This window comes from Phasianus colchicus, chromosome 1 (genome assembly GCF_987193195.1).
Source record: "Phasianus colchicus chromosome 1, bPhaCol1.hap1.1, whole genome shotgun sequence".
Lineage (NCBI taxonomy): Eukaryota > Metazoa > Chordata > Aves > Galliformes > Phasianidae > Phasianus > Phasianus colchicus.
Window position 1 is genome coordinate 70,762,063 of NC_143436.1, and position 22,815 is coordinate 70,784,877.

At 43.4% G+C, this 22,815-nt stretch overlaps 1 protein-coding gene and 1 long non-coding RNA gene across 13 annotated transcripts in view; one reads left to right on the plus strand and one right to left on the minus strand.

The window, feature by feature from the left end:
• Nucleotides 1–22,815, plus strand: part of PRR5 (proline rich 5) — a 91,058-nt gene that overhangs the window by 25,486 nt on the left and 42,757 nt on the right. For 7 of the 12 annotated variants that reach the window (XM_090147273.1, XM_090147278.1, XM_090147263.1 and 4 more), the window contains 2 exons: nt 1,080–1,216; nt 14,408–14,667. In XM_090147273.1, coding sequence (XP_090003399.1) covers nt 14,537–14,667 — 131 coding nt within the window. In that variant the 5' untranslated portion in view covers nt 1,080–1,216; nt 14,408–14,536. Of the gene's footprint in view, nt 1–1,079; nt 1,217–14,186; nt 14,343–14,407; nt 14,668–22,815 lie in introns of those variants that run through there. The other 5 variants (XM_090147302.1, XM_090147256.1, XM_031597235.2 and 2 more) reach the window with 3 other exon arrangements.
• On the minus strand, nt 86–14,034 carry LOC149919710 (uncharacterized). Its single transcript, XR_016469627.1, has 3 exons — nt 13,805–14,034; nt 4,823–4,934; nt 86–856 (listed from the first exon to the last, which is right to left on the minus strand). It is a non-coding gene; the product is annotated as an uncharacterized LOC149919710 (long non-coding RNA).

Below are 22,815 nucleotides of genomic sequence, written 5' to 3' on the forward strand. Positions count from 1 at the left end.
CCATCCCTGGAGGCATTCAAGGCCAGGCTGGATGTGGCTCTGGGCAGCCTGGTCTGCTGGTTGGCGACCCTGCACATAGCAGGGGGTTGAAACTAGATGATCATTGTGGTCCTTTTCAACCCAGACCATTCTATGATTCCATGACTATTCTGTTCTCTCAAAGGCACACAAGATTAAAATTAGTAAAAAGTACAATTACTTACAAAATGTGTAGGTAAAGCTGGACTGTTTTGTACCCAGGTTTAAGTGAGTTGAGAATGAATTCTGTATATTGTTGCTAGTTATATTTAGCAGTGTTGTGGAGCTGATACAAATGACTGTGCCACGTACAAGGTGCTGAAGAACCAAACTCAGAATGTGTATGCATGTGTGTGCTGTGTCTGTGTATATGTAGATTTCTAATTGTTTTTATTATTATTGTTAGTATTTTTGGTATATATTGACCAGTGATTAAAAAAAAAGGTCATTGTATTGGGATAGAAATCACATAAGAATAAATTCTGTGCTGCAGGAAGATATCCATTCTAGGGCTGCTTATGGTGTTTGTAAACATCTCAGAGAGGCACTTCAAGACCAGCTATGGACAGGCAAACAGACATTACAACCATTATTTGAAGCCTTAAAGCAAGGATTTCCATTACTTTTAATTGAGGCATTTAATACTTTTCCAGGTCTTACTAGACAGCTTCTCTCCAAAGGTGGTGATCATTGCAGAGTATGAAGCTTATTTCAAACCTTTCTTTTGTTTTTGGACACAGAACTGCTTGCAATTGCTTGTGTGTGCTAATGGAAACTGGCTTGTCCACTTCGGTGATAAGCACAGCTCTTAGCACTGGTGACAATGAGTTGGTTCCCTCTGAAGGAAAACGAAACAGGGAAGGGAAAATTAAAGAAATGTTTACTTATATCAGTGATGATATGTGTAGCAGCACTGAGTATTGCAGTTGTTTCACTTCTGTGTGTACTGCAGTTGTTTCACTTCTGTTTGTGATGTGTGAGGTTGTTAGTGCACAATGGAGAAACAATTCCTAGAATAACAGTATGTGCAATGCTACTTTTTGTTCATCTCTTTATTGCAGAACTGCCTTTTTTACAAGGGGATGAATTTTTTAACCAAATTGTATCACCTGTCAAGAGTTTTCATGTGATTCTTGGAAACCTACTACAGAGTCTTCGCTATCAGTTATTCAGTCCTGTTTTCTTCTCCCTTCAGCAGGTAAGCAAAAGTTCCTGCAACACTATCTGCAGTGGGAAAACCTTTCCAGTTTCGGGTACCTAAAGAGTTCCTTTTGTTGGACAGAGTAGAGTTAGCATCTCCCTTCCAGTATGTCATGCAGATCCTACTGTGTTTCATTGTTATTCAGATCAATTTGTATGACAATGCAATTCTCTGTAATTTTTAACATCAGCTTGTGTCAGTCTCTTCATCGAGCTTTAGTGCAGCTTAAAAAATGGTTTGCATGAACTTTCTGTTGTGAATCTGCTTACAGCTGAATAAGGGCTATGAGCAAGAAGTATAGAAAATTGCTTGAATTTCTGCTCTCTGAGAGAAGTTTCTAAATAACTCCTTGGGAAAAAAAAGCCTTGAAGTAGAGAGTCATCACGGGTGGTTCAAAAGCTCTGGTGTTACCCGCCGTGGTAACATTGAGCTGAATGAGTCAGATCCTGCTCACCAAGAGCACAGTCAGACAGCCACTGCAGAAGCAGATTACACCGCCCCAGATGCCTGCGCACTGAAGCATATGAGGAATTCCCAAGTGACCTATATATGATATATATATATATGTGTGTGTATGTGTGGGTGGGGTGAGGAGCAGCACCAAACAGCTGAGTAGTAGTAGTATCTTAAAAAGCTGCAGCTGTTTCTGCAGAGGTGCTTGGGCACGGCCATCCCAGATTCCTTAATGATCGGTGCTAGAATTGGGTTTGCATTTGAGGGTCAAAGTATTTAGATAGGAAGGGAGACATTTTACAGATTTTTTGAAATAACATTCAGTAAACATCAGTCATTAATGGAGAGTGTGTATGGGATTGTGTGTGTATTTATGTGAAAGGAAAGTAAATGTTCTTAATCTGTCCTTGAGGTTGTTCTGTTTTTCTTGAATATTATCATCACATATGGTAGCTTTTATATTTTCAAAGCAACTTTTAAATTTTCTTGGAAAGCAATCACCAGTTTCTTCCTGCAAAAAAGTTTTCTTTCTGATCGTATTTAGAGACTCATTTCCCCTTAGATAATTATTTAGTTTATCACTGAGCTGCAGGAGTTAAACTGCCATTACTTCAGGTTTTTGTTCTTTGGATTTTTTTCCCCTTTTTCTGTGATTTTTAAGCAAAGAAGTCTTTTCTAAAGGGTTTGCTCTTTAAAACTTCAATTCTGATTTATTGGGCAGTAATGCATACTTTCTTCTGAATTTGTATCAAGTCCTAAAGGGTGGGAATGCCTACTCCATGCTACTCCTTTACAGTGGTAGCTGGATTTTGCTTTGTCTTTTTTGCTGGATTACTTTGTCTTATTCTGGACTACCAGGGTAACATGGTTATGATGCCTCCTGCAACTCTGCTGGGAACTTGTGCCGTAGTCATTGTAGCCCACAGCAGAATTTAGCTTCATCTGTAAATTGGATACAGATGGTAGGACATTCAAGGCCAGTCTGGATGTGGCTCTGGGCAGCTTGGTCTAGTAGTTGGCAATCCTGCACATAGCAGGGGGGTTGAAACCAGATGATCATTGTGGTCTTTTTCAACCCAGGCCATTCTATGATTCTGTGTTAAAAGGTAGATAAATCATTTTCCCTCATGTTGCACCTGTTTTTCAAGGATTTCCAGGGTATTTTTACGTATTCCTCGAGAAGAAAATTAGGGGCACAAATAGCAGAGAGGGCAGCTTGGCAGCTGTGATGGATCCCAGGCCATGAAAAGTGTGGGTTTGGGCATTACTCTGAATTTCTATGGAAAAGACAAGTATCAGGGTATCACTTGATCATAACCTATGCCCATGTTATTTCAAATGTGCTCAGGAAATTTCTGCTTCAGCATTTTGCATCCTTCTCAAAAACAAGAACCCACTTCTGCTGTGTACTAAGTTAGTAATCTACCAACTAATCTGTTATTAAACATAAGTTTTCCCATAAGCATCTCCAAATATTGCTCCTAGGAGGTTTTAGTCACTGCAAGCAGAACTAAACACTGACCTCATGCTTCAGTGATATATTTTTAAAAAATGGCAGCAAACACTCCATCTTTGGTTTGTTCATTGTTAAACTTCTTTTTCTTGCTATTGTAAATATCTGCATCTCAGAACAAACAATTGGACATGCACATGGCTTCTGTTTCTAGTAGAGCATTTGCATTTTTTTTCTGCTGTAAACTGTTTATAAAGCACTGTGTAATCTGTAACCTTACTGTGATGGACAGGTTGATTGAAGTTCCCACCATGCAAAGCAATAGTAGACATAGTGCCTCGAGCAACTCACCAGCACCCTGAGAGAATGTTTGCTAACTGAAGTACCAGTGCTTCATGAAAAAACAGTGCCTGTCTACTGAAAACCCAATATTTTATAACCACTTACTTTTTTTCACTGCAAAAGCCATGACTTCTCACTTGCTGGCAATGCACTAGACTTTAAGTGATGCATATGGCTTTAAGTGTAGCATTGTATTCCAATTTGATATTTCAACAGCATGCGTATTTTCACAGCTGTATTTACTATTTACTCTTACTTTTGGTATAATTTAAGTGTCTTAAGATTCTGGTTCTGTTTCAGTGACTATAGGAAGCACACACGTAATGTTTCAGAACCCCATCAGTTTACATCTGCAGGCCAGGCCATTGTAAGTGTTCGTACATTTGTTTAACTTTCTGGATGTGTACAGTCCCATAGGAGTCAGTGGAAGTATCCCATGCTTCAGATTCAGCATGTGCAGAAGTCTTGACATGACAGGCCTAATCAGAAACAGCAAGGTCATGTGCTTACAAGGAGAGAGAAACCAGTCCTTTCATAATCAGTATAATGAGAAGTTCCTAGTAAAGTTGTAGCTTTGTTTGCACCCTTTATTTTCCCTCCTCTTTCTATTGAAAGAGACCTGGCATTATTTTCATTTATTATTTAATTCTTGTTCGCCCCCTGAGCAGGTGTTGCGCTCAGCTTAAATCTTCCCTAAAAATCTTAGCTGATTCCTTCTCCAGAAGATTCTCTTTACTAGTAATCACAACTGGCTGGCTGTCCTCTCTGTTCAGTCTGTTCCATGAAGGCGTATTTACTCGACCCTTTTCTCTGTGTCTTGTGATGCCTTTGATCAATCTCAACAGCAGACTCTCCTGTAAATACTCCTAATTTAATATTTCCCTTTTTGAAACACCAACTGAGCCTGTAAACACAAGATAGCTCCCAAAGGTCTCCTCATTCAGGGTTGGAGCATGTACTCGAGGAAGTGAAGCATTCATTAAACGGGTGCCAAATTATTTACACTTGTTTCCTAATCAATGAGGCAGTAAGAGACTGGGAGTGAAATTCATCTCCTCTAATTTGATATATTTACAGCTTGGAATACCGTATCTGTACCTGAGTGATTCACGTTACATTCTCTTTGCACTCAGTGGAGAGAACAGGCACTTCCAGAGCATGTCCTACCTCAGTAGTTTCATTCAGCTTCATAGGATGGGCTGACATGCAGCATAGATATGTCCAGTTTTCTCCAGCATCTATAAAAAATGCAGTCTACATCTCTCTCCTGTGAATGTTACCAATGTTACCTCATTTATTACTAGCTTATGTTGAATGAGCTTAATAATTGCAAAGGCCAAGCTGCAGGAATTCACCTTTATTGAAGAGCTTCTTATTCGCACCTTGCAGTTGTGACCTCCAGGTTGCTGTGCTGCTGTCACTGCAGCCCTGCGTGTCCCATCTCTTTTCCAGAGCTCCTGTGGAAAGCTTACAAGGAAGAAATGATCTCAAATGTTATTCCCAGTTTTCTTTCTTTTCTTTATTTACCATCTCAGTAAAAAACAGATAGTAGTAAAGTGCAGATAAATGCACAAATATTCAATATATTGATTTACCTATCTAACAGTATCTAAAATAACAGCATCACCTATGTAACAGCTGAAATCTTACATTTATTACCTTTAGTTCTGCTTTAAGTAGAGAGAGAAGAAAATAGTAACTTTTGTTCCTCTTTTTTTTCCTAAAATCCACACAAATGCAACTCAGACTACTTCAGTAGAGGGCAGATCACCTCACTGAGGTTTGAATAATATTCCAAAGACTAAATCAGGAGGATTGTCAAAATCAGTCACAAAAATAATGGTTTGAGCCAGTAAATTATTATTTTTTTAGTTTTATTTCTTTAGAATTTTGTTGTTGTTTTTGAGCTGAGTTGGGACTTCAACTATTTCAGCATTTGACTTTGATGGCGAGATAGCAGTTCTTAATAAAATAGTAGAAATATGTAGATAAATGCAAGTGGTTACTTGTCATGTTTTCATTAAACATCTTAACTAGGATTTAACACAGTAACTGGTAACAAAATTTTAGGTCCTCTCATAGAGAAAGACAGGTATACAGCACTAAGGATTCATCCTTGAGATATTTAGAACCGTGTACTTTTCTTTTTCATTACTATTGAGTTCCTAAAGTAGTGTTGGAAGGCATTTTGCCTTTTCAAAAATTCTTTAAAACATTTGAACCAAGATGATTTTGTGTTGAAAGCGTGGGTAGGAAGCAGCATATTACAGTAAATGAACACAGAAAAAATTCTGTTTTATTCTGGCAGAATAAGTTTAGATATGTTTACATTTCAAATGACATGATAAATTCTTGTACTAAACAAAGCAAGAAAACTCAAGTGGAGTCAATGAACCAAAAACCTGGCTTTGAAAAGCTATTTACTTCAGTCAGAGCTAAAAGTTCAATTCTGGATGCTCTCATTCCTCTAATTATTCAGAAAAAAAAAAAAAAAAAGAGCAGTCAATCTCTAAATGACTAATAAAGGTAACATGTAACACACACACATATATGCATTGTGCATCTCCTTCTTAACCTGTGTGTTAGTTCTTAACATGCATATTAGCTGAAGGATAGTATGGATTGATTTTGTTGTATGAAGTGACCCAACCCTCTCTTCTCTGTCCTCTGTTCTTCCAGTCTCCAAAACTAGCCAGCTCCTAATGCTGCATAGACAAATAAGTACTGCAGAAAGAAACACAACCTTTTTTTTTTTTTAAATAAACAAACAAAAAAAATTACAAGTTTTATTTTCTTGCCTTGAGTTCATCAACCAAATTAAACAGATTGCTTAAAAATTGATGCAAAGTAGTGGCATCCAAAGTGAATACTTACACATTTTCTAATTACACTCAGCTGTGATTACAGTTCCACCTGCCCAGCGGGTACAAAATATATTTTTTGCTTAATTTTTTTTTCTTGGTTTCATTGGTAATTTGTGCCCTAGAAGGGAGTGCCCCTTTTAGGAGGGAGAGAACTCAGTGGTTTCATGACCTTTTATTTCTACAGAAGGAATGAGTGAATTCACTTGGAATAAATACAAACCAAGCCAAACATTGCACAGGACAAAATTAAATCCAAATCTGACTTTTCTGAGATTCAGAATGAAAAAAAAAGGAGGAGGGGAAAGGTCGCCTCCATTTATCTTCTGTCTGGTGTCCTACAGTTTGCAAGTACCCAAATACCACAGCAGGGACTAAACCTTTACAGATGTGTGTTGTGGCAGAAACCAGATGAAGAGCAAAAATTGAAGGCTTGCTGACAGCGAGCTTGCTCCTGGCAGAGCTGCCAGGGCTTTCTCTGGATGATTTGATGAAGATTGGTTGAGGAGCTTGTGTGGCAACTGCTGAGTCTTCCTGGCAGGTCAAAGACTGTTGCCCTGATGGTGAGTGGGCTGGATCGAGAAAAGCAGTTCTTTAGAAAGCATCACAGTATACTGCCCTCCAAGTTCAGTGCCGAGATGTGGGGAATAGAGCAAAAGCAAGATGTAGTGAAGGGGGTGTTCATTGGAGAGGGGCCTGCAATTTCTGTGCCCACCAAAAATGGAGTGACAGGTGGAAGCAGTGAGCACAGCTGCCATCCCAGCTGCTTTGCTTTTGCCTTGCTACCCCTTTCCAGGAGCCCAGCAAAGCATTAGTTGCCTTTGATCAACTGTAAATATGATCAAGGGGTAGTCACCCCTTCAGTCAGGAGGCCACATGCTGCTTCCCAGTGGGCTGCACAGCTAGCCTTGCTATGAGGATCGTGGTGGGCCAGGACCCTGGCTGCCATTTTGTAGTACTGCCTATCCTGCACAGCATGCTGCTGCTTGGCAAAGTGCATTGGACTGTAGTTTTATGCACCTGCATCTGGGCCCATTGGATTGCAATGCTTGGGGATGCAATGCTTGGGAGATATTCCAGCTTGACAGCATTGTCCCTTCGGGTCTTCAGGTGTTGTCATGCTGAAGCCTGGCAGGCAGCTTTGTGGGCTTGGGCTAACATAAGAGAGCTTGTGATTTCATAGAAGTAAAGGGGGGCTGAGGTTGCAGTTTTTCAGTGAGGCAAAGCTCTGTGCATCTTCCTCTAGTCTTTCCTTCTGCAATTGATGTTTTTCGCCTTGAAAATGTCAGCTTAGTGGCATTTGGTGCCTGACTATTTCCAAAGACCAAAATATCCTAATAGAAACTGAGACGCAGGCTTGAGTTGGGAGCTGACCACAACTCCATTCATGAGAGGTCTTCATTTTATCCTTCTTTCCATTGATGTTCCCAAAATGAAGCATTTTTCACAGGAAAAGACTGAAGCAACTGCTGGCTGCAAGCCCAGGACCACTTGGCCTAGGATTTTCTGCATGAAGGAGCCGTGCATCTTAGGAGTGTGTCCCAGGGCTTTCAGAACTGGGATCCCAGCTATCTGGCAAAGTGTGAGCAGTGCTTGAAATAAGTACTTCCAGCTTTCTGCTTAGGAGTTGGGAGCTCAGTCTGTGTGGGCTTCCAAGCTGCTGGCCCTATAGCAGCAAGCCTGATGGCTCAGGCATTTATGTGATGAAGGCCTTTTGTATCCTTGCTGTTTCCATGGCCTAGTATCTCCGTCTGCAGGGACTATTTCAGCGTGTGTATATGAAAAGAAGGCACAGGGTCACTATTTTTGAGTTCCTCGTGAAAGCTCTACCACACTAAACAGTACAGAGTCCAATACACAGCCAAATGTTAGAATTTTCTGTTATCTCTAAAAAACTGGCAGATTTTCTTTTAAAAAATATATTCTTGTGATCCCAAGAGAGAAAGATCAGTTTTTTGTAAGAATCCTTTGTACTGAAGACTAGGCTTTTATGACTTCTAGAGGGCTGTGAGTTTTGTTCCAGAGCTATAGTACCATTAAAGTAACAGCCACACAGTACCACTGGAGTCAGAGATCCTCTGAATTTGCAGCTGTCTCTTGCGTTGCTCAGTGCTGGAGTGACCTTCCTGACTTACGCACAGGAGGTGGCAGTAATCTCAAGGCATGCTTCTTGTTTCCAGCCATGCTTACATTCTCATACACTAATAGTGAAGCCAGGATATCACTTGTAACTAACTGCTGGCCAGCAGTGCAGTTTATTAGGAACTCAGCTGGTTACCAGAGTGGGTTCTTTGTCTTGGTGACCTTCCAAGGCAATCAAAGCCCTCTTGGAAGACTTTGAATTTAAAAAAAAAATATTTGGGTATAAGAAAAATAGCCCTGTGCAGCACACAGTTCCGATCTCCCAGTGTTCACAGATTTGGAAGGTACTGTACCATATATAACTGTAGATGACAGCAGTGAGGTACTGTAGCTGCTGGATCAAGGTCATGGTGTTCTGGGATCCAATTAAAATTATGCAAGATAAGCAATTTAGGAAAGAATTCATATAGAGTTTGGAGGAAAAAAATGTCATGTGCGTTATGAGCTCAGTTACTTTGTAAGATTAATTTTTCACTATCTCATGATCTTGTAATAAAAGCACAAAGTATTTTAAACACTTGATTTGCTCATTGATCAGAACTCTGAAGACCTCAGTTTCTAAATCACAACTACAAGGCTGACTGCATTTAATGGTCAAGTTGTGTGCTTGCCTAGGAGTTCATATCAATTGTGTGATGTATGCTGTTTGCAATGATTTGTGAATTTGGTGAGTGGGCAACACTGAAACCTGGCATGGGCACGTCTGCTGTTTGGAAACCCTCCTCATGCCTGGAGGGGATGTGAATGGAATGCCTTACTGGCACAGGTGGTGTAACCAAGAGCATATGACCATTGTGCTCTTTTGGATTGCAACATTACCTTTAGTTCCCCAAACCTAGGTGGAAATAATGAGGAACAATATGAGCTGAACTGCTTGCTTATGGGATGCTTGATATTTTAGAAGATGGTGCAGTGGGCCTATTCCTATTCCAATTGTTTCCTAATTCCAAGCTCCTGAAGATTAGGATAAAAGATGTAGCTATCTTCTGTATTTTAAGAACTGATTATATTGTTGTGCTTAGTAAACTGAAAAATTCTGCTGTCAAAGGGGAAGAGATTTCGTGGATGCTTTAAGCAAAGGTGTTTATCTAAGTATTGCTAGATTGAAATGCTGCTAGATTGAAATGCCAGCACTCTCTGAAGGCTGGCACTGGTGGTCACAGCAGTGCAGGAGGGCACAGGAGGCGTTTCAGAGGCTTAGGGGGCCCTGTAAGGCCAGGTGCACCCTATAAATCGGTGCTTGGCTGTAATGAGGGCAGAGGTAAAAGAAACAGCCAGCAAAGCTGAGGCTGTCCTATGACCAGTCTCAAAAATGCCAGGCAGAAACTGCCCTTGAGAGTTCCTTTATCTCCAGGGGCTGCAAAATGAATGGGATGGAGGGGGTGGGGTGTAAATAGACCCTATGTGGCTTTATACTATCTTTATTCTCTTTATTCTTTGTTTTCTGATGATAAAGGAGCTTTATGTGGCTATTGTAGCAAAGGAACTGATGAGTCATAAGGTTCATTTTCCCTTCCACTCTTCATGCTTTTCCTGACAGCCTCATTCCCTCTGCCCTTCTGTGCTGCACCTTTAAGAAGGGTGGTTTTTCCAAAGACTAATTCCTGAGCTTTGGCATGTGCTTAGGCATGCCCCAAGTTTTGTGGTGTGCTTTATGAAAAACTGCAGTGGGGAGCTTTTTAACTCCTTGCTGCCATAGCTGTGCTTTTCCTCTTTGTTCTTTGCATGCAGAGCATGCACTGTTCAGCATTTCTGTAAAGATTTCTGTTCTCTTCCCCAAAAGGGAAGGAGATATATATATATATTTTTTCTCCAGTTAAAATTTGCATGCATTCAGTTGCCAAGGCTGTGCTGAATAAAGCTGACATGGCAGATTCTCTTCCTCATTATGTCCCCACGCTTGCACCATTACTTCCGCAGTGCTAACCTGTCAGCAGAACAGCTGACCCACAGTGGTCACAGCATTGGCAGTTTTATTAAGGATTTCATATATTCTGAATTTCCTGGTATCCCTGCTCATGAACATTATTTTTTGTTTTCTTTCCCATCTCATCCCAGTCCATAAGAAACTTGTAAGAAGCCAGCAAGATTGTACTGTAGAGATTGGTATAAAGTTAAGTAAATACAACATAGTTTTTTTTTTTTTCTTTTTTTTTAGGCAAATCTCATTTTTGTGAAACTGTGTTTGGGGGAGGTCTGCCTGGAATTCTGCTGACAGTTTCAAGGGGCAGCAGTGCTGTTTTTCAGCCCCATCTCCCAAAGGATTGGTACAGGCGTTACAGGCACATCAGCAATAACTGCAGAGTTATACTGGGTCATTATACATACACAATATATATTGGTGTCCCTGTGTGTTGTTTGAGGCCTGCAGGCAGTTGCAGGCAAGCAGTGTTGTTGCCTTGCAGGATGCCTGGCTTCATCTCAGGCACTGTGGAGACTGAGGGATGTACCACAGTCACCCATGGGATGCGGGACCCCATATGAAAGAAGGCAGCTCTGAGTGGAGACAGGCTTGGTTTGATGGGGAGATGTTGGGGGGAAGGGTGGGAGCAGGTGCTGGCGCTGGGTTTTCCTGCTGCACTGAGGTAGCTGTGGGGCTTTGTTGAAATCACTTAACCTTTGAGCCGCAAGCTTCTTGCAAGTAAAATGGCATTAGCACAGGGTACTGTGTACAGAGATTAACCAAATTAATGGAATAGTGCTTTTGAGCCTCGTCTCTACAAGCATGCTGAGCCAAGTTGCTGTTTAAGAAGCTTGTTATCGAGCCCATGGAGGGCCTCTGTCTGCCAGCCTCTCCCTCCCAGCCACCCTGGTTAGGGCTTCCAGCCCTCTTGGGGGCCAATAGTGAGTGCTCTCTGCCATTCATCCCCTCAGTCGTTGGGCTGTGACTACTTCACAAGTATCTCCAGAGGAGCAGCTGCACTTCAGGCCCCATTGAAGAGTTCCACCCTGCATCACACTCTGACCACCCTGGCCCTGCAGCATCCCCTGGGAACTGTGCTGGAACAAGCACTTCAAGCCCTGGGCTCCCTTGGCATCTCTGCTGCCTGCTCTCTGGGTGGCCCTGCAATTCACCTCACCTTTTTCCTCTTCACTGGGAATACCAAAGTACAGATCCTGTGTTCTGTCATAGTACCCCAGAGCTCTTCAGGCTGAATTAATGAATGCCATGAAGTCCAAGACATGCCAGGATGTACAGCAAAATGTAAATGTGAAGTATTGCTCTGTAATTATGGGCGAGGTAACCCTTGTTGAGAGTGATTAATTTTATCATAAGTCAACATTTGATCAGGTGGACTCATAGGAAGGAGCAGGAAGCATAGACCAAGCCTGCCTCTGCTACCTGTGTCAGAAATGTTTCAGGAAACTGGAATGCTGCTTTTCCTTTGTACTGTGTGCTTGCTAGATGCTGAGTCCAGTGCTGGCTAAGGATGAGGGGACATGAAAACAGTCTGACTGCTGTGTAACCTTTCAACAGAGGGAAAAAGATTTTTTTTGATAGGACAAAGGGGAATGGTTTTAAACTAAGACAAAGGAGGTTTAGGTTAGATATTAGGAGGAAGTTTTTCACACAGAGGGTGGTGACACACTGGAACAGGTTGCCCAAGGAGGCTGTGGATGCCCCATCCCTGGAGGCATTCAAGGCCAGGCTGGAGGTGGCTCTGGGCAGCCTGGTCTGCTGGTTGGTGACCTGCACATAGCAGGGGGTTGAAACTAGATGGTCTTTGAGGTCCTTTTTAACCCAGGCCATTCTATAATTCTGTGATGATTCTATGATTTTTCTTCTCTTGGGACTTGGTGCTTTATGAGGAAGCCAAGCTCTGCTCTTTGCAGCGCTGGCTGGCGCATCCAGCACAACAGCTCTTTGGATTTGATCAATTTAGGCAGTGGAGGATTTCGAGAGGAAGATAAGCCAGATGAAATATTATTATGTAGCTGCTGGCGTACTGGTATCGATAGGGTGCAGTTCACAAAGTCTTCAGTATTGCCAAGGAAACAAAGAGTTAAAAAAATGCAGAGGTTTAATTCAGGATAATAACATTTGCAAGGCCTCTCGAATTCACAGCACGTGAGCAGCACAAAAGCAACCAAGCTAGGTGGAAAATGAAATTAGATGGAATCCTATTGCCAGAGATTTGTCTAACTAGTTGTGTCCCTTAAAGCGGTAGGTGCACTTTTATCAGAAGCTTCACCTAAAGCTCAGGCTGAGTCATGTTCCCCTGCTCTCGCTGGCTGTGTTGTCCACAGAAATTGGGTGCCCTTCATCCTCTGTGAACAAAGCATTCTTCTGCCGTGTCTACTTTTGGTGGCTGATTTGTCTCATTCCTCGGAATACAGCAGTGTATTGTTGTGTTTGTTTCCTTTAGTGGCTGTGTACACAGTAGATTGTTGTTTGTTTTTGTTTTTCTGAGGGATTCACACATCTGGAAGAGACCAGGAATAGCAGTGCCTTTGTCCATAAGTCAGTTTTGGAGCTGTAAGTCCCTTCCAAAGTGCAGTGTTACATATTGTGTGCTGCAACACTCGTTTGTGTACTCAGATTTTTGGATTGGAAAGGGCAATGAGTATTAGCACCGACCCAAACAGTGGATACTACTACTACTATTAAAACTAGTGCAAGGTGAAAAGAGTTTTTTTTTTTTTTCCTGTGAAATTCAGCTACTAGTTCCCACGAAGGTACTACCAAATATAAATTTGGGAAGTGAATATTGATAGGCAAGAAGCTTAGCTGAGTTTTGGTGAGTAGCGGAAGGAATTAGCTATTACTGAGATATTTCAATAACTGATGCAGAGAGGGCAGATCTCATGGTTAAAAAAAACAAATCAGTTCTCCTGTAATATCATCCTTGAGATACTATTTGAGCACAAAAAAATCTACTCGTAGCCTGGATCTAGACAGTAAGTTATCACAGATGAAAACAGAAAAGGAGAAGACAAGTCTTTCTGTACTGCAGCCCCCTTTTCTGCCAGGCTGCTCTGCAAGGAGCCCTCGCAGCTCTCGCCAGATGCTTTGAAGCGACAGGAGTGGTCTTTGCACTGCAGCTCACTCTTGTTGCAGCCTGCTTACTTTCTGAGGGAGCTGTCGCCGTCCTGTTGGCTCCCTCCCCACTGGGGAGCGGGGCTGTCCTGGGCACAGAGCAGAATCTGGAGTGAGCAGCAGCAAACAGAGCCTGGTGGGATCTTGTAGCAGCACAGCCTCAGCCTCAGTGCTCGGAGAGATTTCTCCTTCGAACATAAGGCACCTGGGGCTTCTAAAGGAGCTTGTTATGCCCCAAGTCATGCAGTTGCTACATTATTCTACGAAGAGACAGACAGACCAGGCATCAGACTCACCAAAAACTCCTCAAAAGGGCAGAACCACACTTCCAGTTTCCGTCCTGCAGCTGTTCTGTGTGACCGCTCCTGGTGCCGCGGTACTGTGTGTGTCTGTACGAGTGAGGCAGCGAGAGCACATGAGTGCAGTGTTGTAACATGGCAGGGCACAGGCAGTTATGAAACTTGCCAATAAACTCTCAGCGCATCAGTATTGGTTGCTTGGGTGTTGTTTTTTTCTACTTTTTTTTTTTTTTTTTTTTTTTTCTTGTGTGTGTGTGTGTCTGTTGCCCTCCAGTTTCATTTCCATCACGAACGCAGAGAGGCGGGCTGAGCAGAGCTGGCAGGGCTGGGCCCCAGGGGAACGCAGGTCCCGGGGCAGGTGGAGCGCCCCAGGGCTTGGGGCCCTGGCTCTGGGGTGGGAGCAGCCCTGTGCTGGGGGCTGTAGGGGCCCCTTCAAAGTGCCTAAGCCGCAGCCGGGAGCTCGGCTTTTGTTTTTTAAAAGGACTGGAGAAATTATTAACCACAATTCATGATGTCAGAGTTGATCTGATTAAAGGTTTGTTTTCTTGCTGGCAGAGGTGTGCTCCGTAGAGACTGGTTCTCTCTTCTTTTTTTTTTAAGTTTCTTTTTTGAACAGCAAACGGAGGGAACTGCTCGCATTGCTGCTGCTGCTGCTGCTCCAGCTGCGCGTGTGTGTGTGTAAACAGGATGGTGTATCTGTAGCTGCCACGCGCAAACACACATTTGACCATGAGGACTCTTCGCAGGTTGAAGTTCATGAGTTCGCCCAGCCTCAGTGATCTGGGCAAGAGAGAGCAGGCAGCCTTGGATGAGCGGGGGACCCAGCAGCGACGGGCCTGCTCCAACGCTACCTGGAACAGGTAAGCTCCTGCACCATGTCCTGCCACCCCCCGGCTACCCCATGCTGTGCCAAGAAGGCACAGGCAGCCTGGCTTGCTGACACCCGGCGAAAGGCCGGAGTAGCTTGTATTCACCTTGCTGTTAGACTTTCTCTGCAGGCTGATAGCAAGCGGTGCTTCCTGCAGATGGCTCAGCTCCTCTGTTGTGACGGGCAAGGACTCGTTGCAAAAGATCTGGCTGCATATAGGTCCTTGAGTCCATCTGGATATTCTCATTCAAAGTGGATTTGGTTTATTTTACTCAAAATTCATATATATACAATTAATAGAATTCATATATATACACATTCATTATATATATATAAACAATTGTATATATATACGTTATATACAAAAATATATTTACAATTATTAAAATTCATATATATGTTATTTTTATCCACATGACTGTACTGCTTATGGTTGATGCAGATTTGCTGAAATACTCAGTTTATTCACTTCAGTGCAAAAAGTTGTTTGTTTCTGTTTGCATGTGTGTTTATGCATCTGCATTTTGGGCAAGGAAAAATAGTCCCTGGTTGTGTTCTTATACATCTGAATTTTATTACTGTTTGGTAAAAAAAAAAAAAATTGCAAACATTTGATCTTGAGTGAGCCACCGAGCACAGAGATTCAATGAATGAAGAATGAAGTGACACTGAAAGATGAGTCTAAGCCTCTGAGTCCTGAGGACTGTGTCACTGCATGGAAAGTTTCACTCATGTTTTATAATTGTCTGGAGGTCACAGGAAGAAAAATATTGGAGAATTATAGATGCATTTTTAAAGGTATTTCAGTTTTAAGCAATTATAATAAGATTTTAAAATATCACATCTCCCATCACTCTCACCCATTGCTGTGTGTTCATACTTGAATTATGAACTGGCTATCTGCTGTCAGCAGCACAGTGAGCGCTGAAACTGTACTGGTGACAGAAGAGGCTGGGTACCTGCTCAGAAAAACGTGCTGTTTGAATGTTGCAGAGCTGCTTCCCGTGTCCTGATGGTGGTGGTACTTGGGGAGGAGTTAGCAGGGAGGGGAGGTGCTGCGTGGTGTGAGCGGAGGTGTCTGTGAGCAGCTGTGCCACTACTCTGTGTGAACCCTGCCCAGCCTTGCTTTCTGCTGGGGCTGCCTTTCCCCATGCACTGGTGGCTGTGCCATGTGTCCCCATGGGTTGGTGGCATGGGACTTGAGACACCTGGTGCTGCCCTGCAAACCAAGCGGGCATCTCCATGTGTGCACTAGCAGCTCCCTGGAGCTGCGACGAGTGGTGCAGATGGTGAGCAGGTTGTGCTGCAGGGACAGAGGGAAGAGCCTTTATTTCTGATGCAATAGCACACCCCAACAAAGAGCTAGCATGAACAAATTGCTTGTGCTGCTATGTTCTGTGCAGTACTGAGCGTGAGATCTTGCTGATCAAGGAAGTCAGGACACACCAGAAGAGTTTGCCCCTCTCGCCAGTCCTGGCTGTGCTATATTTAAATGCACTGTTGGTTTTTGTTTCTTGGGAGCAGCTTTGTCTGGGCGTGCCGTGCGGGTATCTGCTTTGGAGAGAGGTGTTGTACCCAGTGCATCAAAATGGGTTTAGGGAGAGGGAAAGCACAGCCTCATGGCAGACTCTGCCCTGCACGGGGCTGGTGGTGTTTTGCTTTGAGGTGGAGCAGGTCCAAGCTGCAGTCACACTGGTGAGACTTTCTGTGGACTATTGCTCAGTGGGCCATCTCTGCCAAGGACCTGCAGCCCCCCTTCTGCCATCAGGCTTTGTGTCACTGCAGTATGGCTGACCAGAGATATCCCCTCTGCTGCCTCTCAGCCTGGAGACTGCTGCCTTCTGAGGCCTAATGACAGGGCTTGCAAGGGGGAACGCAGTGCCTGTTGTGGGAAAGGACAATGTAATACCTTTCCATCACCTTCAAACAGAAGTGCTGTAGAAATTCTTGGCACTGCTAGATCAAGAGAAATTGGTGACAAGCTGCAAATCAGGCTTTATATCACAGCTTCTTCCGAACCTGCGTTTCCACGAACCGCAGAAGATCAGTGCATCAGCTCACAGGTCGCATGTTAACTAGCAACCCGCAGCAACATAGTGGAACAATGCAGTTTCATTACAGCTCACAGAATTTGCATTGGATTAAAATAGCTTAGATTTTTTCACTAGAATTGTCTTCAATTCCTTCCCCCTACTCCCCGCCCTCTTCTGCTTCAGGCAAAAACTGAGGGCTGAGTGCTGACTAAACCAATCGGACCAAGAAACCCAGGGTTTGTAATCCTGAGCTTGCTGCTGGGGCAAATAAAATCCAGAAAGTTTTTCTTTCTGAGCAAGCCAGCACAGACTGCCCAGATAGGGCTGATGCTGCCCAGGCTCTGCTGTGGATAAATCTCCAGTGGAAGGTGCTTCTGTCCTCTTGCTGTGTGAAAATGGGGAAGCTAAGGGGAATGTGAAGGAGTAGGTAGTGATGAAAAGGCAAAGAGCACAAAGATGAGATGTTTGTTACGGCAGTGATGCCAGCAGTAAAGCCAAGCAGACGTGCAGAATCAGAGTTTTATGGTTTGGGGTAATTTTTATAGGGTTGTAATGTGTGCAATAACTTCTGTAAAGTAATTTTTACAGTCACAGGAACCATATTTCATCTCCTAATTAAACATGAATGCTTTTTTTTTTTTTCCAGATGACAGTGAGGCTTCTCTAGTGGAGAAAACATTCCAGACCTATTCCATATTCAATAGATATAGTATGTATGGTAATAGATGCATTCCATATGCAACTACTACTTCTACTGGGAAAACTTCCTTCGTCCAGTATTTAGTATTTATTTAGAAATATTGTGAAATATTCATGGCTTTGTGAGGAGGAATGGCTTCTTTTTCCTGTCCCTTCAGTGGAAGTCCTCTGGAGAGCACTTGCTTACATGGATGAGAGCCAGAGGCAAGCTGCAGGGTGGGGAAGGGAGCAGGGGACTTCCCACTTGGCCACACCACCACCACACTAGTGCAGCATGCCAAGCCTTGACTACTGCTCTAGGAACTGGTGGTGGGAGCTGCTTCCCAGAGCTCTCCAGACTCATCTGTACATGTTTGAATGCAGGTATGATCGGAAGCCAGAGTTTCCATAATCTTACGCTCCATAAAATATGAAATCTTGGTACATCTCAGGGAAGTCGCTTCACCAGTCTTTCTCAACTTTTTCGTTAGTCAAAAGTAGCATTTAGAGTTGGTGAAGTTGAGGAACTAATGTCTCCAAAACTCTTTGAAGACAGTTTCGCAGACCAGCTTACTTTCAGTTGTATGATCCAGTGCATAATTACAGCGTGTCCCACTTTGCAGATTGCTTTACCTTGGCTAGAAATTTGAGAAACATCAGTGAGCTAGCAGCTGCAATGTTACCTTGACAAGGACAAAGCCTGTGGAGTTCCAGCTGGACTGAAGCTGTTCTGAAAGTGGGATTGTCCAGGTTGAATTAAGCTAATTCAGAAAAATGAGTGTATTTTCTGGAGCAGGGGTGTCCTCAAGGAATTTTATCAGGTTCATTATTGCAAATCAGCTATTCGAAATACTGTCCAAAGGAAAAGGAGCCCTCAGTCATTTATTCCCTTTCAAAAACATTGCCATTTAACTCTTTGGTGCTAGCAGATTATTCACGCAATATTGTTTATATTCACCAATTTCACCTAAATAAATATGCAAACTGAATAAAAAATACAGTGATATTTTCACACACGCTGCTTGCATATGAGGGTAATGACTGCTTTAGAGAACAAAAATCACCTGCGTGCTTTGCAGAAGTAAAATGTTGGGCCACACCACGTGTTTTGCCAGGCGGTCCCAACCTGGGGCTGTGATCTGGTTGAACCAAACAGGCAGTCAGGTTTTGCAGTTGTTTCTCAGCTCTGCAGGCAAACTGTTTCTGATCTGATAGAGTCAAAGAATCACAGAATTGTAGGGGCTGGAAATCATTTAGTCCACCCCCTCTGCTAAAACAGATTCCGTACAGTAGATTACATAGGAAAGTATCCAGGAGGGTTTTGAATATCTCCAGAGAAAGAGACTCTGTGACCTCTCTAAGAAGTGTGCTCTGTCACCCTCAAAGTAAAGAAATTCTTCCTCATGTTCAGATGGAACTTCCTGTGTTCCAGTTTGTGTCTATTGCCCTTTATTCTCTTGCTGGGCATTGCTAAATAGAGCCTGGCCCATCCATTTGACTCCAAGACTTCAGATATTTATAAATATTGGTAGGATCTCAGTCTCCTCCAGACTGAACAGTCCCAGGGCTCTAAGCCTTTCGTCATAAGGAAGATGCTCCAGACTCCTAGTGTTCTTTGTGACCCTCTGTGGGACTCTCTCTCAAAATTTCCTGTCGTTGTTGAACTGGGGAGCCCAAATCTGGACACAGCATTTCAGATGTAGCCTCACCATGGTAGAGTAGAAGGAAAAGATCACCTCCCTTGACCTGCTGATCACATTCTTTTTAGTGCATATTAGGATACCATTGGCCTTCGTAGCCACAAGGGCACACTGCTGGCTCATGGTAAACCTGTTGTCCACCAGCAAGCCCAGGTCCTTCTCTGCAGAGCTCCTTTCCAGCAGGTCTGTTCCTAGCCTGTTATGATGCATGCAGTTACTCCTCCCGAGGTCTAGACTCTACACTTGCTCTTGTTGAACCTCACCAAATTCCTCTGCACCCAACTCTTCAGCCTGTCCAGATCTCATTGAATGGCAGCACAGCTTTCTGGTGTGTCTGCCACTCATTCCAGATTCACAATCAGCAAACCTGCGGAGCGTGCACTCTGTCCCTTCATCCTGCTCACTGATGAAGATATTGAAGAAGACCAGGCCCAGTACCGACCTCCGGGAAACATTGCTTGCCACAGGTCTCCAAACAGACTGTGCCACTGATTCAATCCCCTGAGCTATGTTGGTTAACTTGTTCTCAGTCCGCCTCACTGTCCACTCATCCATCCCACTCTTCTGAAGTTTACTTACGAGGTTGTATGGGAGACAGAAAACCATGTTTTGATCACTACAGTTCTTCCTTTTTGGATTCTTAAAAATGTCAGGGGTATTTTAGGGCTGGAGTAGCCAGCAGTGGGGCAGAAGGCAGTGGTGTCTGGGTGCTCAGCTAATGACTCAAGTGAAGTGTATGTGCTGGAGATGGTAAGCTGCATTGGCAAGGGTTTTCTATCAGGTAAAAATCAGAAAAATAAGCCCCACCCTCCCTGCCTTGGCACTTGTACTGTTAGGGTGGTTGGGAGTGTCAACAGTGAGTGTCAAACTCGGTGCTTTGCACAAAGGGATTGATGTTTTCTGTATCCCTCCATGCTAATGCAAACAGTGGGGAAGCCAGGGCTGTGTGCTGTAGCTGTAGTTCAGCCACTGCTGCCTCCTCTGCAGGCTCAGGCAAATCTGGAATGAGTGATCTCTCCATGGAACTGAAATTTCTTAGTGTTCTGGGTTGATTTTTGCTGCTGTGAGAGCCTTCTCAACTGTAGTTACCTTTTGGCAATCAGCTGTAATTTGTGGCAACTACTGGAGTGACCTAGCATTTTGTCTTAATTCTAAAGGCAACATAAGAACATTATCAAAACATTTTTTTTGTCGTTTCCACTTTCTTCTTTTCAAGACTGAAATACTGGACAAAACTGACAACTCTACAAAGCTCTAAAGTTTTTGTAGACTTCCATTTTCTACTCAACAGTGATCTCCACAGTTGTCTCATCCAAATTTCCACTGCTGGGCTCAGCCTACGGTGGGTACTCACCTCTTCCCTGACCACCCACTGGCCCATGCCTCCTCCCAGGCTTCCTCCTGCTCCACTGCTAGCTTCTCAAAATGATTTCTTCTTGTGGATACCAGCCATCGTCTTCACACCAAGAATGGCCCATGGCTTGTGTTTGTATGGAAAGGTGTTTGCAAAATGTGTCTTAGTGCATGGACACTAATCCATATTAAATAGCACATGTTAAATAACACAGCCACAGCAGTTTGCCGCAAGTCCTGCTAGTTGAGGAGCTGGCATATGAATTAATACTCTACTCTCAAAAAGTTCAATAATCCCATAACCCCAAGATTTGTGGTTTTTTGCAGTATGGAGGCATGTTTCAGATGCTTACTGCTCAGGTGCACAAAGCCTTCCAGTCCCCTTCTCTACCAGAAGATACTGATGGGGTTCTGCTAGAAACTTCTCATTTCCTTAAACAGGAGAAAGCACAGTAATGCAGGACCAGGAGGAGTTATGTGGAAAATGTGTCTATTGGTACAATACAGCAAACCAGAAACATTCATAACCCTAGACTTCAAATCATATGGGGTCTTGATTAGAGATTACAGCCTTATTTGTTACCGAGTGTGGGTACCTCAGGAACAGACCCATTTTTGGTTTCTTTTTGTCTCTGTTTTGTCTTCTGTGCTGCTTTCTTCTTTACCTTGAGCACACATTTACAGGCACAGCAGCTCCAGGGAGGGTGTTCGCAGTAATATCAGTGCATGAGTACACCCATTATTAACTTTCATGATGTAAAAGAGTTAAAGAAGGCAGTTTACAAAGCATTTCCAATTTAGCTTAACCATTAAAATGTAAGTTTAATTATGTACATCATGGCTTAAACCTCAATGGAGGTTGGTTGCAGGCACAAGTGATCCACCCACCTCAACCATCTTGCAGAAATCTTGTGTGTAAGCAGCAGCTCAGGCTTTCTTTTCACCAAAAGGTTGTACTGATCTGACTAAACCCTTTTAAACAATCACTCATTAAGGAAACCATAGCATTACTTTAAGCACAGTTGGATTTGCTGTTGTTTTTCATTAGCTTACGTTTACTAAGAGGATTTATGCTAGCTTTTTATTACTCTGACACCAGCTTACATCATCAATAGCATTCCTATTTTTCTGACTCCTCTGTATTCTGCTGAGCAAACATTGAGTGGCAGACCATAGTGGTGTGACTGTAACTGCATCCCTGTACCCTGCATGAATGCACTGCTGGCTGAGATGGGCAGGCAGGGCGGCGGGGCCAAGACTTGTCCTGTGGGTTAGACAGCCATCCCTCACTGCAAGGAGGATCCCAGGCGGATGGAAACGTCATCACTAGCATGTTTATAGGTGCTTGCAACTCATAGTTCTCATTAAAAAACCTTGTTCTGTGCTATTTCTTTGAGGGATTATGATGGACCTGCTAGGCTGGAAAGAGAAAACCTCCCCCTCATTTAGAAAAGCGCCAGAGAGAAAGCGAGAGCATAGTGGCTTCTAGGAGAGAGATTTAGTCATTCCTCTCCGCAGAAGGATGGCAGGAACACTGCAGAGTTCATTTCCGAATCAGAAGAGCGTGTAAAGACTGCTTGTTTTATTCACTACATTAATCGTACTTCACATATTACTCATAATGTTAAAATACCCAAGTCACCTCGCTGTGTACTGGAGACATTTAGCTGCCAATTTTCAAATAGTCATAAATGGAATTTGATTGCTTGAGCCAGCCAGAATAACTGGGTTAGATTATCATGTATGTCTGTGTGCACATAAGTGCATGGGGGAAAGGGTGAGCACTGCGTGTGTGGGAGTGCTTAGCACCAAGAGAGAGAAGGCAATAGCAATTCCTATTTGGATCTGCTTGTGCATTTCTTCCCATTGTGTCATATCCTTCAGCTACCACTTTTAATGTCCTTTACTCACAGATGAATGCAACTGAGCTTCTCTTTGCTGTTTGATGTTGTTGGGTCTGCAGTTCTATTTGCCAGCTCACTCCTCTGCTTCCAGCAAGTATTACAAGGGCTTTGTTTTAATGTGGACCTGAGGAGGTTTCTTGTGGGTCCCTGCGATTTCCACACACCCTCTGCATCTCCTTCTAAGCAGCAAATACCAAGCTTTGCTGTGACACTTGCAGTGATCTCTTGGCTTTGCAGGATGTTGTTGAATGCACCTGGAAATCCTCCTGAGATCATCTACCAACAGGAATCAGGTTGTCTCTGGAGACCTTATGAGCAGAACTCACTTCAGCTCTGTCAGTAGATAGGGCAGTCCCAAATCCTCACACCTCCTGGCTGGACAAACCTGTGTGCCTGTCAAGTAAAGGCTGAACTCAACCTTAGTGGGGTTGCTTGAAGGTGGCCCTTCCAGCCCAGCTGAAACCTAAAAGCC